At 39.4% G+C, this 16,499-nt stretch overlaps 1 protein-coding gene across 2 annotated transcripts in view; it reads right to left on the bottom strand.

Moving 5' to 3' along the window:
- LOC124156207 (LIM/homeobox protein Awh) overlaps window positions 1-16,499 on the bottom strand; it is a 119,581-nt gene that overhangs the window by 37,027 nt on the left and 66,055 nt on the right. For both annotated transcript variants that reach the window (XR_006864285.1, XM_046530600.1), the window contains exon 2: window positions 73-260. Coding sequence is in view for 1 of the 2 variants with exons in the window: in XM_046530600.1 (XP_046386556.1) it covers window positions 73-260 (188 nt within the window). In the remaining variant the exon portion in view is untranslated. The remainder of the gene's footprint in view (window positions 1-72; window positions 261-16,499) is intronic.

The raw sequence follows: 16,499 nt of genomic DNA, 5'->3' as shown, positions 1-16,499 counted from the left end.
TCAGGCCACATGGAGTCGGCGCCACTGCGAGGACGAGGCATGCAAGATTGAAGATGGAGGAGAGAGACTCACTTGGCGTAGTCGAGCTTGCAGTAAACGCTGTCCTCGCGGATGAAGCAGGACGGCTGTCGGTCGAGGGCCAGCCTGCAGACGCAACAGCGCAGGCAGGACGCGTGCCACGCCCTCCCGCTCACCTGCAGCAGGTACTTGTCCGTTATGGCCTCCTTGCACGCCGAACAGCACGCCGACCCCTCCTCCCTCTGAAATGCACGACAACACACACTCAACCAATGGGGAACATGCATGACATTTGTTCATCACGCTACTAAGTCTCACTGAATAGACATTTTTCTCACGAGTCCAAATATAAAAGCCAAAACTCTCCTAATATTCCACAAACATCATTAAATGCTAATTAAAAGTGCTCGAATATCGCTTGAAGTCATATCGTCGCAAATCGTAAATTTACGGAAAAGATTTAGAAAAGACTGCACTTTGTTGGGGGAAGTAAACTGCACTCCCAGCCAATACGTGATTTTCAGCTGAAGAATACTAAACAGCCCTAAATACTAAATATTCCATTTGACTACTATACTAAACTTCGGATTGAACCTTTGGATACAGTCAAATGGGGTAACTTAGGTCCAGAGACATAGAAAGATTCATAGTTCTGTATTTTGCCGTATGCATTGATTGAGTCAAAGACTTAGTTCTTGAATCAGTCGAAAAGCAGTAGAACCGGATACTTTCCTGAATTAGTTTGGTTTTATTTGGACAGAATATATTAGCAATCACATTAGAATGAAATTTCAAAAAATAACTGTTGATATTTTTATAAATTTTAGAATGAATTTTTACATTAACTGGTTATATATGTATTGATACAATTCAACATAATATGATTTTGTCGTAGCAGAAATGATATTTTTTATTATTTTTCGTTTATACCCGAATGAAATTAGTCAACAGTCTAAATCAAGGAAGACTGTGGGTTTTCTTTGCTGCAACTCATAGTTTAGAACTAGATATGCATGCTTTTATTGGATTGGGCAAAAGTTATCTTGAATGGAATAACTTTATCCCAAATTTTTGAGAAAATCATCCTGGTTGTTAGAGGTTCAGAAACTGCTTTAAATGTAAGGTAAATCGATTTTCCAACAAATTAAAAACGGGGGGATTGAGCTCTATGTTATCAAAGATGTAGAAAAATGAAAAAAAACTCAGCTGGCCGTATATAAGTCTCCCAAAGTTCGTCCAACTTGCAAGAAATATTTTTCACTCTGTTGGTGTGCGGAAAGTGGAGAGATTCACCGCAAGGACCAAAACCCCCCAAGATTCCCGGGTTTTGTGGAACAAGAAGCCTTAGTTGACGCCCCTACAGCTCTCACAAAGGATCTTGTTTTGATTGCTTGTTTTGAGTGAATGTGTGTGTGTGAGTTTAGGCTATTCCGGTTGAGAGGGGGTTGGTCGGAGAATTGAAGTGCGTGGCAAACCTGAACCAAGAACATACAAAATCGTTTCAGGCTTAATTTTGTGGAATAATGCTATATCCATGTTTAAGACTGATCCAAGAAATTCATTAGGGTTGTGGGAATGTTTTTAACCATTAAGGTGACTAGAGTACCAATCCCCGGACTGGATTGGCTCCAGAATGGACTGGTGTGCGAAGGGATTACAAAATTTGATTTTGGAAGTATTTCTCATAAACATTCCCACAAAAATTAATGGAAAGGTCATTTTTTCACTTCCCCGTAAAACTACGGAATATTAAAAAAAACATCGTAAAAGTATGGGTCATTAGTCTGGATGATTTAGTAGTGAATAATTTATAAAGATTACTCTTTGTCAGCGTTAAGGAATTCAATGAATTCCATTTTCAGTAGCTTATTCAGCGAAATCGACACAATTTTAAATGGTAACGATTAACAAAAATAAACTAATATATGTAGGTGTTGTACCATCATGTGATTTTTTCTATGCAGTCACGAAGATGGAATTCAAAAATTTTAGAAGCGTTGGCAAAGAATGATATTTTAATCAAGCAAAATCACATCCTACACTCTATATTTTATTTTACCACGTTTTATTATACTCGCTTTCTTGTTTGTCCTTCCGGGTAAAATCTTGCAACTCAAATTTCGACCATTTCCTGATTAACTAGATCGCTAAAATTTTCAGGATGGCTCATATCTGGATGACAATACAATTTTGTTACACTTTTACCTCGATTGGAAGAGTACCTCGAGCAATACTTAGAAATAAAAATGATATATGGAGTTCTAAAAATGGCCACTGGAATCCAATGATGGCGCTGCAATCACAGTAGGTGCAGAGTCCTCTGGATTGTCAATAATAAACTACCTAGTTGAGTACCCAATGAGGGAGTAGTGTAGAGAACTGCCATCCAGAGGACTCTTGAGTAGGTGCATAAAATCAGCTGTTTGTGAAGCGTTAAGTACCTACCTGTATATTTTTTTCAGTTGTTTATCTACAACAAAAGCTTGCGATTTACCATTCCTTTTATGACTTGCTCTGAAAATTGTATGTACATTGCTACGCAGAATTTTCGACTTCACACATTTCTTCTACCGTTTCAATGTTCCAATCAATGATTGAATAAAACATTTTGCAACGAAATTATTTCAAATTGAAGGAAGAAGTTAACAAATTGACTTTAGATATAAAAATATTTTTAAAGGAAAGAGAAAGTGATAAACTGCATAATAATAAAATAGTGTGTTAAGACATCAGACAAGGTAGGTTGGCAAGATGAACAGTTAAATTCGAACCCAAAATTTAATTTACTTTCTCATCAATCATTTTTAAAATTTTTAATAATTTAAGGGGCCGCAGGCAGTTATTTTCTTCTTTTTAACAAAACGTGGTTTTTATGAAAATGTTATTTTTATGCTTTGATATTATTTAGTCGATATATAAATCAATCAGTCGAGAAGGAAGGTACTGTATTTAGGAAAACATGGGGTTATTCAGCAACTCCTAGGAATATATATGGATTCACCCGACTAAGACTATCTGTACCAAACCGTAAGTATTTAAGTATTAACACCGTATATCACTTTCGCTGATACTAGGATGCTATCTCCATAGGAACAAAATGGTATTTTCAAGATTTTCGCAATCAATGGTTGCTTCCAACACCGATACTTCATGGTAGAATTCCTTGTACTACATGAGGTTGATTAATTTTCCCCTCGAAAGGCTTTGAATTCTGGGGTCAGAAACAGAAGTCAGGTAGAGATATAGATTGTTATCAACATCCAGAATAGTGGTTGGAAAGGTAGTTGCACATGTAAAATTGTACAAAGATGTTTGCAGCCTAAAATACATTATGTAGTACCACACCTGTTAATTGAAAACATAAATGTGGGGCAACAATGATGGCACGTGAGAGATTCTATTGTTTCGAAGGATTCATTGTCGGCGCACAGTGGCGGACGCCCCCTCCCACAGAAACACCAATTAATTCGCCGCAATCCCCACAAAAGGCGTCGCTTCAATCGCCCGAGACCCCTGCTGTGACCCCCCGAATCCTCTCTTCCCTGACCGCAGGCGGGGGTGTCGTGTCTCCCCTCCGCACGTTGTATCCCATTAGACACGCAGCGTGTGGCCATATCCAGCCATTTAGACTCCACTTATGAAGGGGACGGGAAATAAACTATATAAGTGAGCGTATGGGTAGATTTCAGCAGACTGGCAGAAAAATACCTCTGCTATGGCCGTCGCGAAAACTTAATCCTCGAGTATTGGAGGCGAGGAATGGCACCAGGGGCGGATCCAGGATTTTTTTCTGGGAGGGGCACAAGCAAGGCCGTATCCAGGATTTTGTTCTGGGTGGGGCACAAGGATACCTCGTAATACAAAACGAACGCAATGATAATGGGACCGTATTAAAAATCTTGCATATTTTTGAGGGTCTGGGGGGGGGCACGTGCCCCCGTGCCCCCCCCCCTGGATCCGCCTATGAATGGCACTGTCAACCACTGCGGTATTAAATTGGTTCAGAAAAGTGAGCACTCGCGACGCTGAAAGCAAAGGGATCCGAATTTCACGGGGAAATGAAATATAATAAGGTCCGTAAACGGATATTTGAAATTATATCGATAGAATAAGTAACTAATCAGTGCTATTTATCGCAAGTGCAATTAATCTATCGGAAACATTGGGAATTAATGGATCGCTCGGCATTCACCGCCATGTGGTCGACATTCTTGAAAATCGATTAAAACGTTATTGAAGTAGCGCTATGAAACAATCTTCCACGGACCCTCATCTTGCCACAGTTCTACCGTATTAACTGTATGCATGTTAACGTCTGCTTAAGTTTCAGGGTACACGCCTATATTGTATCAGTGCATGAAGAACGAAATTTAATGTAAAGTACTGCGTTTATTGCACTTGAATTCGTGTTTAGCCGTCAATATCGCGTTTATAGCGCTTAGCCATCACTATTGCGTATCAACCAATTAATTCCTGTATCGATGCAATGCAATTGTTCTCAATTACGTTTACGCACAGAAAACCCTATAATTGAAGGCATTTTTCCACCTGGAATGAAGTATATTTTAAATGTATTCAACGGTGTTTGGCGAGATGCTGTGGAACATATTGCAGTTATAAATCAAAGTCAAAAAACTTTGTAAATTTCCACAGTATTTATTCAAGTACGACGCGTTTCAGCGACTCATCGCTATCATCAGGTACAAATGCCAATTCGGCGAGGAAAGTTTTTTCACTTTCATTTATAAGTATATTTTAGTCTATTGTTCTTACCTGTGTCTCTCCGATTGCAAAGGATAACAGAGTTTATTTTAGATCGCAATCCATCAATGTTGCAGTTTTATCGCTTACAACTTATATTTAATTTGCTTTGAAAATTGTAACTGAACGATTCAACATTTCCTGCGAAGTTGTCAAAGTCAGCCACTGTTGACCGTTCCGAAATAATTGCTTCGTTTACCGTGGCAGTAATGGTTTCCATTCTGTTTCGCTGCAGTAGTAGCATTACAGCCACTGAATTTCGGAACCCTTACCCGGTATTACATCTTGTGCTCCGTTCCTTGAAATCGTTCCTTACTATTCTATCGCTTCCAATTTCCATTGTACGAGGTTACTTTCCACATGCTCTTAAAGAGTCATCATGCACGATTTTCCTCGCTTTGCGACAAATTTCATTCATTATCATCTTGTCGTAGTCGTTCCTTTCTCAGTTCTCGCATTCTTATATTTTCTCCGTTCTTCTATGAGGTGTAGAACTTCAATCGTGATCCATGGTCTATTCTTAATAAATTTTCTTCTCCCTAGATCTTTTCTAGCGGTGTCCTAAAACCCACTTTTGATACTTTTGTAGCTATTCTTCACTGATTTCTCAGTCTAATCCCATCTTGCTCTCCACTAATACCAGGAAGGGCTGCTAATTTTTTTTGTGTTCTTCGCTGATTTCTCTAATTTCAGATGTCATTTCATCATCACTAAATTATGATTGCTGTCTATATCTGGCCCCGGGTAGCTTTTGCAGTCCTTTATCTGGTTCCTGAACCTCTGATTCACTAAAATATAGTTTAGTTGAAATCTTCTTTTGTCTCCTGGCATTTTCCATACATACCTTCTTCGTATGTGATTCTTAAACGATGGGTTGGTAACCACTAATTTGTGTTCTGCGCAGAATTCCACAAGCCTTTCCCCTCTTTCATTTCGATTTCCTAATCCATATTTTCCATCCTGACCTTCAACAACGATAGCGTTCCAATCATCTGAAACAATAAGGTATTTTCCACCCTTACCTGATTGATTACTTTCGTGATTACTTCGTAAACGTTTTCTACTTCTTCATCCTCGTAGTCTGGCTTACGCCTGTAAATCTTTCTGTCGTAGGCATATAAACCTTACCACTATGATGTCAACCAGGGGCCGTATTCTGTAACTTCAAACCGATCGGTGCGGCACCGATTCGTCGGGTGCGACGTCACACCGACTCCCGGTAAGAAGTTGTGCGATTCTGTACGAACCCAATCGGTGCGGCACCGACGAGAGGACGGGAGATCGTCGGTAGCCGTACCGACAGCAAAAAGGTGTCGATTCGGCCACCGACTAGTGGGTTTCATGAACGCGCATTGTACGTTTTATTTTGTTTTTACCTCATCACCGAGTAAATAATGAGGTTTTCCGCAATGTTATCTTTTTCTGCCCCTTCGAATACGCCTCTATAATTCACTGTGTCATCATCTATATTAAATACCTTGACAGAAATATAAAATAATGGTTTAAAAAATGAGGTTTGCTAATATATAATGACTTTCTCTCATTTATGTTACCACTTTCACTCGCTTGTAATAGGCTTTATTTCTCTCTATTATCATTTATTTGCTCCTTTGACATAAAAAAGATATTTTTGATTAAATATGAGTTTTGCCGCAATGTTATCACTTTATATCACTCTGAATAGGCGACTGTTATTTCACTCAATCATCAATTTGGCGTTTCTCTCGGCATAGAAATAAGATCTTTTCATTTAAGTATGAAGTTTGCCACAACGGTATCAGTTTCTTTCATTTGTAACAGGCAACTATATTTCATTTCATTGTCAGCCATTGATTCCCTTGCCGATAAAAGAAGATATTTGTTAATAAGTATGAGGTTTGCCGCAATATTATCATTTTCTCTCACTTGGAATGCGCAACTTATACATATGTACTTCACCCAATCACGATTTCTTTACTTCCTCGTCATTACACTTCTTTTAATTAGACCCAGCTCCATATTTTTATAACAATTTCCTAACTTGTTCCTCTAATATGACATTTACATTTGCATTTGAATCCTACGTTCACGTTCCATGGTATGCTATTTTCGTCTGCTACGGTGCCAATGGCATAACCTTCCGTTGATAACATTTAGACGGAACTTACTTAATGACAACTATATTACCAAATCATGAATAAATAGTATTATACGGAACCAATATTTAAAAAAAGAAACTACGATCTCAAGGATAGTTTCAATAATTCATTCCAGCAACAACAATCTCTATCACATACAAACTTTATTGTGACGTTGTAATATTGTTTCCTTCGATTCTGTAGGTACAGCATTACTACCACACAATATATAAGCATTGTTAACAACTTATCCAATATGTTAATCTTAATCTAGCAATAAGTCGTAATTTCCGCAAAGAAAAAGATTGAGAATGACGACAACAAACTGTGCCAATGAGTCTTCACTTGTTTTTACCCTTCTTTCATTGGTGGATACACGTGAAACTTCGGATGTATTCGGATTTTCCCTGTTTGGGAAGGAGAGGGAACCGTACCGACTGGTTTGAAACCGACGACTTTACAGAATCGCTGAAAGTGTCGTCGTCGGTGCGGAATCCGTTGTCGGTACGGTTTGATGCCCAGTCGGTGGGCTTGAAAGGGAAACCGACCGGTGCGGCACCGACGAAATACAGAATACGGCCCCAGAGTAGTCTCTAAATTTACCAGTGAAGTTCAAATCGCAAAAATATTCTGAAGCAGGTTATGGACTTAAGATTTTAAGCTCTCCAATAAACATTCAGATGGCGCCCAACAATGCTGAGTGAGGGTTGCCGAGGCTCAAAATATTAATAGTTACCCTCGTACTAGAAAAATTAAACGTGGCTGGTCACTTATTTACTTGCGAAAAGATTTTCGTTAGTAATGGTGCCGCCTCAGAGTGAACATTAACAGAGTAACAAGATTAAATAAAGAATTATTAACTTGTTTCCAATAAAAACTCCACTAAAACTATAATTTAAACAATTAGAAATAATCGATTTTGAATCTAATTTAAATCAAAGCGAATAAACAAAAACATCATGCCCTCTTTTGGTTTGTAGGTCAAGCGAAATACGATTTAAAGGGCTAAATATTTCACACGAAGAAGTCAATTTTAATGCAATAAAATAAAAAAGGGTTATCATTTATACGTTTTAAGACATGCTTAAAAACTCTATGTCTCACAGCATTTTTTCTGCTCAATTGTTTCTAAAAAAACGAATGCGTAAACCTTTTGCGCATAAATAAATACCTTGCGCACTGAACTTGTGCTTGAGTGCTTGAAATTTCCGTGATTTCCGCTTCAGCAGTTTTGGCAGAAGAAAACCAAGACTATCCGTAAGCACAAGGTTTTATATAAAAGTGATAACAGGTTTTCGATGCATGTTTTCCACATAAAAATGAAAATCTTGTCTCACGTGTGCATTTCTCAGCATGAAAATCGGTCTCTACGTTTTAAGCATAAAGACAATAGAAAACCGGTTTACCTACTGGTTTTTCTTACAGACAGTAAGATAAGGACATGAAGGCGAACATAGCAAACAAGAGCATTGAATGATATCAGATTGGGGCATGTTTTACCTCGGTAACAGATTAAATCAATATGAATTATAAAGTTCATTATTGTGAGTCGGACATTTTTTCGTCTAATTCGTAATTACTAAGGACATTAGATTAATTTTATAATAAGAAACGGAATCTTTGTATTTTAGTTAATAGTATATTAGCGAAAACTCGAACTGAAATGTATGTATGAACGCTTGATAACTATGTTAAGAATATTCGTTTAAAATATCGAGTGTAGATCGTCAGTTGGGGTGGTTAAAAAAATCCTCTTTTTGCCAACGAAACGAATGTAATGCATTCCATCTTCAGGGCTACATAAATAGAATCACATGACGGTACAACACATACCTTATTTAACAGCTTTCTTGAGTGGAATAAATGTAATGATAGAACTCAATGTTTCGCACGGTCTACTATTTTATTATATTTATTCCACTCACTATAAGTGTTGGAGGATTCATCCACATATGAAGTAGCAATGGACCCATTCAAAAAATTCCTCTTAAAATAGTATCAATTAAAAAAAATAGCAATGATATGTTGTTGCTGTATCCTCATATGATTCTTTCCATGTAGCCCTGATGATGGAGCTCACCACATTCTGAGACTTAGGAAAAGGACGATTTTTATTATCACCCATATTGGCGACTTTCACTCGATATGTTTAATGAATGTATAAATAAAGAGGTCGAAAAGGAAGATACTGCATTCGAAGAATGATAAGACATCAATATAAAGTTAATACCTTATTAATAGCCCATCGAAAACAATTTATTGGGAGATGGTCGTGCTCGTGGTCGTGCGAGACAGATGAAAGAACTTTTCGCCGAAAGCTCCACGACTGCAGCTCAGTCAAGGTGAGTCAACAACTTAGATTCAACAACTCAGATTATTCGAGCAACATCTTTCGTTTTCTCCAGGAATAATAACCGGTCCTCGCAACTGTAGTGCAGGTTGAATGCGACCAATGATAATTTATATCTGAAAAGAACAGCCGCCTTAATCCACAAGCGGCTTTAATCTATAGACTTGAGTGTGGTTGCTTTGACGGAAATGCGCCTAAAATTCACATGTAAAAGGCGAAAATAAGCGGACGAGGGAACAAGGACTTTCCATTGATTTGTGATTTGCCTAACCAAACTAATAAGTATTTTTCGAGCTCGATTACAAAAGTGGGACCATGAATTTAAATAATGGAGGCTCATGTTCATGTTGAAAATTGATATTTTGCATTATCTCACACTATTCCAACATCTCGCTCCGCATTAAACGTGTATTATGGCCCATATGTTAGGATGTGAAGGCTTAGATGCGCAAAAAACTTAGCTCCCAGGAACACTGGAACTGATCACTGGATCACTCGAATTTATGTTCGCCCCCTCTCAGATGCTGCGAAACGATAACAGTGGATTCAAAAAACCATTTCGCTCTTCTCGAGGAGATCATTTCACATATTTTACGAACTTGCGAATGACTATTCCGCTGGAAGCGAGGCAACGCTGTGCTCATTATGTGTACTTGCTACTTTGACAGTATGTATTACCAAAATTACACGTGTTACATCTTTCTTCAAAAATAGTATCTCTATCTTAAGCATTGCTTTTGTCCACTCGTAATTCATGCCTCGTAATTGCCACACCAAAATATGAAAAAGGTACACCGAGTAGAGGAAAGATTTTTGCTGCGCGCATTGTCGCTTTATCCTCAATCCTGAATTACCAACTGCAGATTGAAGACATAATACCATGTCTCACTACCGCCCATTATTCTGTGCATCAAATTGTCATTGACTGGTATCAGCACATTACATGAAGCTATTTTATTTAGAGCATCTTAATCATTAAAGTATACCCAATGAAAATTATATTAGAAACCATCTGTGGTGTGCAGTAAGAGAAAACAAATATTGTCGTTACCATTTCAGCATTTCCGTGTAAACAGAAATATATTGGAAAACTCGATGTCGCCAAGGAAACCAATGTAATATAATGACGATAGCCCCTCCTCCAAAGAAGCCGAAATATTTGGCATCTGGCCATCTTGGAAATTTCACACTGGTGAGCATGAAGCTTTGAATATTTGTCGCGTTTTTCCTTTATTAAGCACTAGAAGGTGGATGTGGGCAGAAGCTCCCTTTAGCAGATGCCGCGCGAGGATTACAGTGATTGCAATGAGATCAGTTGACAACCATATGTTGATAATGAATAGAGTGAAAGATTGAAATGCTACAAATAAGACTTTATTACAGAGATGAAAAAGGATCAACCCGGATGTCAGGAGCTGCTCCAAAGAAAACTGTCTCCAAGAGAGTACCTTCAATAATAAAATATTACCCATGTCAATCAATGTAAACATTGGATGCGATGATAGGCCAAATTATTGAGTCTAACATGAAAACTTTTTCATGAGGAGTCATGAAGGGTTTGATGTGAACAATTAGAGACACAAGGTCAACGATCATATACCGTTGTCCATGACTCGCGCTGAGCATGCGCAATACGAAACAAGCACGCCACGAAAAGGCTTTACTGGTAAAAATATGTCAAACAGTTTAACATCAATGCCGTGGGGTGATGTTTGGACCAACTACTCCAGTGGAAAATTTCATGAAGGGGTATAAATTTTTACGCATACTATAGAATAATGTCAATAAAGATAAGTAAGTAAGCAGCCGCATGTATTGCGCAGAAAAAGTGAACTTATATCAGTCACCATGACCGATATAAGGTCACTTTTTTGACGCGGAAACATAAACCTAGTCCAAAACCCGACATCACGATCACATTGGTGTAACAGGGCCCTAAATGAATTCAACCGATTAAGTCATGATAAAATGGAACTCCTGCATATCAAAATAAAATATAATTTAACTTTTTCACATTTATTTCAACGCTTACGACACGTTTCGGCTGAATGAGCCGTCATCAGGTATGAGACATCACAGTAAATGAGAACATCACATTTAAAAATGGTGTCTGAAATAAGGCAACTGAAAGAAATCAAAACCATTTTTTCCCGAAAGAAGACGAGTTAACAGTTAGAATTATAAACACTGCAGCAAGCGAAAGAAGTGCCTCACGCCGAGCTGATCCCGGGACCAACTTATGGATGCCTCTTAGGGTGAAGAGGGGTCCAAAAAGGGCCTCTCAGTTACGCGTGTAAGCTTAGGGATGATTCCACTTGGACTAGAGCCGCAATCGCAGATTTGGTAGACCGCACTTGGGGAGGAGGGTTTTTCGTCAGGCAAGGGATGTCATTATTCCGTGTCAAACAAATGAGTGGGGTGGGTGCGCGGCAGGTGATAATCCCCGAGTGAGAGGGTCGATACGGGCCCTTGACTCCGGCCCCAAAAGTCACTCTCGAGGACCCATAACGACCGGGGAGGGGCCACAAACACACACAGGGATCGCAAACGGCAGAAGGACACAGGCAGGGGATGGGATGCAGGAAGGCGTGACGAGGGTGCGAACCCTGACTGTGGTGTCGGCGTGAAAAGGCGCTCCCCGCGGGGAAGCGACCGCACTCACAATGGACGACGACACCCAAAGGGACGGAGGGACCGCTGCCGTGGTTTCGGAGGCGCGGTAGTTGGAGCGACGGGTGTAGAAGCGGGAGCGACACGGAGAACGACATCTCAGAACCTCGCCATGATCACTGCTCCATAATTAGCACTAGAATACGTTTATTTGCGTAAGATTCTGCCCGATTTGGTCCGATATATTTGAAATGACATTAGGTGTCTCACAAGGAAGTGTAAACGGCCCCTTTTTATACATTACGTACATAAATGACCTTTCTCCCTAATTACCAGATGCATGATTTTATTTGCTGAGAACGCTGTCTTCTATCGTGAAATCAAAGAAAACTCTGACTTTCAAATCGTATCATCGGACTTAACAACGTTCATGCGTGGAGTCAAGACCGTGCAGCCATCCCCATGTATGTGTTGTGGATGGAGTTAATGTAAAGAATTTAGATGATGTCAAATATAAATAAGTAAGATGACCTCGAATCCACGGCGAGTGTATGAGATCCGGCGCAGAAATAATAAATCCGTGAACTTAATGAAATAAGGAAATGGAAGCTGCGCAATTCGTCAAAAACTGTTACAAGTGAACAGAGATTGTTTACACGAATTAGGCTGCGAACCGCTGGAGACTCGGATGCTGCGCGATAGGATTAAATTGATTGAGCAATCGAGAACAGATATCTTTATGAGTGACACAGAGAACATCATTAGAACTCCACTATATTTCCAAGTCCGACAGAAACGATAGATTAAGAGAGATATTTTCCCAAACGGATATGTATTAGAATTCGTTCGTAGATATAATAACATCCCTGCCGCACGCCTATTGAGGCAACTTGCGAGGTTGTATGTATATGTCCACTACAACCCATAATACTGGCTCAGTATCGTACTTTTATTAAGGCCGAATATAAAGAGCTTAATATTTATGAAAAACTAAAGTTACCTGCTAGACGCTCTAAATACTGTAACTGATACATAGAGCCGTAGTGAACGAAGCTGACAGTGGTTGCTTACGCCACTAAGTGAGGCAGAACACTTCAGCACGAGATCTGAAATACGACTTTCAGCTTTTATTGTAGAAATATTGGGGCTAAAAAGCGTAATATGAAGATTTTATGCCGCAAATATTATATGTCGTTTATTCCAAAAATGTGAGTATTGCAGGCAGTGTGAATGCGGCGGTTATGTCTCATCCTTTCGAGAGTCTCAATTGGAATGGAGTCTTCACTGCGGATCTTGTTTCGCTCGAGGGCCGACTGTTTCCTCCCCCACCCATTTCCCCCACCTCCTCCTCCCTCTCTTCGCCCCCCTCCCCCAGCGCCTCCCGGAGAGAAAATCCCTTGATGAGTTTTGGCGGCATACGAACCGATCACGACGCTCATTGGAAAGGAAAATATTATGTCGACACTTTCGCTTGCTTGCCATGATATTTATAGGGGAGCTGGTCGCATGAGTGCACGGGGAATGGGCCAGTGCTCACAGCACTCGCTCTGGAGCAGACCGCTAAGCACGCTGCAGCGTCTCGGACTCATGTATTAGTCACTTACAACGGCGCGAAAAAACAAAAGTCGTTTTATACACGCAATGATATCGATCGATTAATCGATAACTGTTCAGAAGTTGCTTTTTAAATTCCAATTTTGATTTAAAAATTGATCAAGTAGATCAATAAATAGAAGTAAAAATCAACTCTGGGCATACAGCGATGGGTTCTCAGGCATTTACCAGTCAAAAAAACCGCTCTAAAATATGACCGAGCGCTCTAATCGAGCATCTGCGGAGGAGTGATGGCAAAATGTCCGTTCAAATTCATTTTTCGAGCAATCGATTTTTCATCGATATGAAAAGCTTGACTTTTCCACAAAAATCGAAATTTGAACCAAAATATCTATTAATCGAAAAAGCGAAGGTTCGTTTATGAAAAGAACACAGTTCGTGCAAAAATGTTTATTATTTATTCGAAAACACTCAAAATACATATTTGATTAGTAGAAAAAATTCCGAATAATCTATCCAGAATAAACGATTGAATTATTAGAAGTAAACATTTTTTAAATGCTCGCACATGAAAGTTTTGGGAATATCGCTTGGAACCGTTCGGGTCCTCTAAAATTTTTAAGAAAGATCAACCGATTGAGGTGGTTCCTTGATGATCGAGGGCTTGCTTTTCAATTATACCGGCTTAAGAGAAAAGTCTTTCACTCGGGACGGATGACATTTTCATTGGCCGGTAGTGACGCTGCTGGGATCAAACACGAAATATTCAAGATCGAAGTTGAGAAATCGAATTTGGATCGAAAATCGAAGATCATAGCCCGATATCGATCTTTGATCGTTGAAAACTCGATTTTCGATTTTAATCGAAATCGATTTTCCCATCACTAGTACGCAGCGTCCGAATTCATGAGATTGCAGAACAGAGAGTTTGAAGGTGCCGTTCTTTTATAGGACTATCAGGGATAGTTAGAGATGTGCCATCAATGTCATTAATCGCTGCACTCGATAGGTCGACCAAATGCATGTATTTTAAAATATTTTTTTTTTTGCCCTTTCCAGGTTTGCGTTTGTTGGTCTTTGTTCTCCTTCATCTAACTAGTTTTATGCAGCTGCATGGACATTTTCACCCACTTAATAAATTTGTATTTTTGGCATGGTTGGTGTCAAGGCCGTAGCCAGGGGGGGATCAAGGGGGATTGAATAGCGGCGCGGGGACATCTTGTAGCCCAATGCGACTTAAGTCAATAATTATCTAAGCGAATTTGTAGGTGCAGTGTGCGTAGTTGTGGTGCAGTGTGTGAAATAATAGTGCTGTGAATTAGTAGAGAGGTGAGTGACTTACGTGCCTCCTGAGGGACCGCAGAATTGACATCTACACCGAGGAGTTAATTGATTTGGTCGCTGCAAAAAAAAGCTAGAAGGCTAAATTCAATTTTATAATAATATTTTTATATTTTCCTTTAAGGGTATATAATAAATATGTAATTTTTTTTGTTCGTCTACTATTCCATAAACCCCCCCCGAAAATATTTTCTGGCTACGGCCTTGGTTGGTGTCAACTTGCATGGAGCGCTGTATGATTGGTGGGAGCTGACACCGCCTGCTGGCACTCCTTTGAGGTGGCTCGCAGGGTATTATGTGGATGTAGTGGTAACTCACACATCACGGTTACGCAGGGATTTTGCGTCAGGATGGGACCTTTTTAACTCTCCTCCAGATCGTGGATTCTAAAGATAAGTCGAGAAAGTTGTGGGAAAACCTCAGATAAAGAATTTAGCATCGTTGGTGTCAGTATATTCCCTTGCGAATAATTTGATGATGATTGTCGGGGGAGATGAGGCAATTTCCGGAACTTGGAACGAGAAGAACCCCATGAAGATCAAGAACAGGAACACTGGCGAAACTTCAAGATTCTCAGGGACATCTGAGGTGAGTTCTCATTCTCTGAACTAGTTCAAGGGATCATGCATGAGGTAACGAGGTCAATAATATTGATGAAAAATGTGAAATACAGAAACATATACGTAGAAAATTTGATCATTAAAGTAGGCGTACAGTAAAAGCGGTGGCGCCGACTACATGGGTTTTTAGGGGGCCCGAGCCCTCCCAAAAATTCGTGGGTGGGGTGAAACAAAAATACGTCAGGCTTTTCGATTTTCCTCGGAGAGTCCAGTTATCGAGAGTCGAGTTTTCAGGTTCCTAATGTTGATCAGATGGCATCTAAAATGCTTTAAAAAACTCTAAAACTCACTCTTTATAACATTTTCCCGAGCAAGACCCCTGGATTGGGCCCCCCAATATTTTTTATAAGTTGGCATCCCTGTGTAAAAGGATATAAAAAGTGACGAAAGCATCGGTCAAAACAAACCTCCTTCACGACCAGTCTCTTTTTCGTTTTCGGACGGATTACTGGGCTTAAATCGTGCGCAACCATTTTGATATTTCCAGGGTAGGCTGTCGTCAGCATTGGCATGAATATCAAATTTCATATGATTCCCTTTAAATTATTTTCTCAGACATAATATTTTAATGATCGTGGTACAGGCAAAATTTTAACAGCCGTGGTCTGCTCCGCCTCTCCTGAGAAAATGTTACATACGTCAGTCATCCATCGAAACAAACAATTCAGCAGAAATACTGCAATGCCTTATTCAACTATTGACTAGAAGACCAAAAATTATCGGTCGAGGGGAAGGGTTACCTCTTAAATGCGAATCTGTAAAAATAAAAATGAAAAATGCATGTTTACGTGGTCGGGATATTGCAATACACTAAAAGTAGTTTTTATGAAAAAAAAGTTTTTGTCTTGACAAATTTTCAATAAACTATGATGCAAAGAAATTGATTGTTATGGTTTTATCTCATTCTCCTTCCTTTTGATGGTCGCAGCACCGTCATCAGATTTTGGATGCCATTTTTTAAAACTTATCTCCGTATTTAACTTTAAATTCTGAATAAAAATCGAGATACGATTGCAGTCATAATAAAAGTATTACGTATTACCTACATTGTCCCCTGGTTATGATTTATCCTGATATTTCCAGCTTGATAGCTAATCGAGGATTGAAAATTAGTTGCAAGATTTGACG

This window comes from Ischnura elegans, chromosome 1 (genome assembly GCF_921293095.1).
Source record: "Ischnura elegans chromosome 1, ioIscEleg1.1, whole genome shotgun sequence".
In the NCBI taxonomy this organism is placed as follows: domain Eukaryota; kingdom Metazoa; phylum Arthropoda; class Insecta; order Odonata; family Coenagrionidae; genus Ischnura; species Ischnura elegans.
Note: the sequence above shows the minus strand (reverse complement) of the source record. Positions and strands in the feature narration are given on the sequence as shown.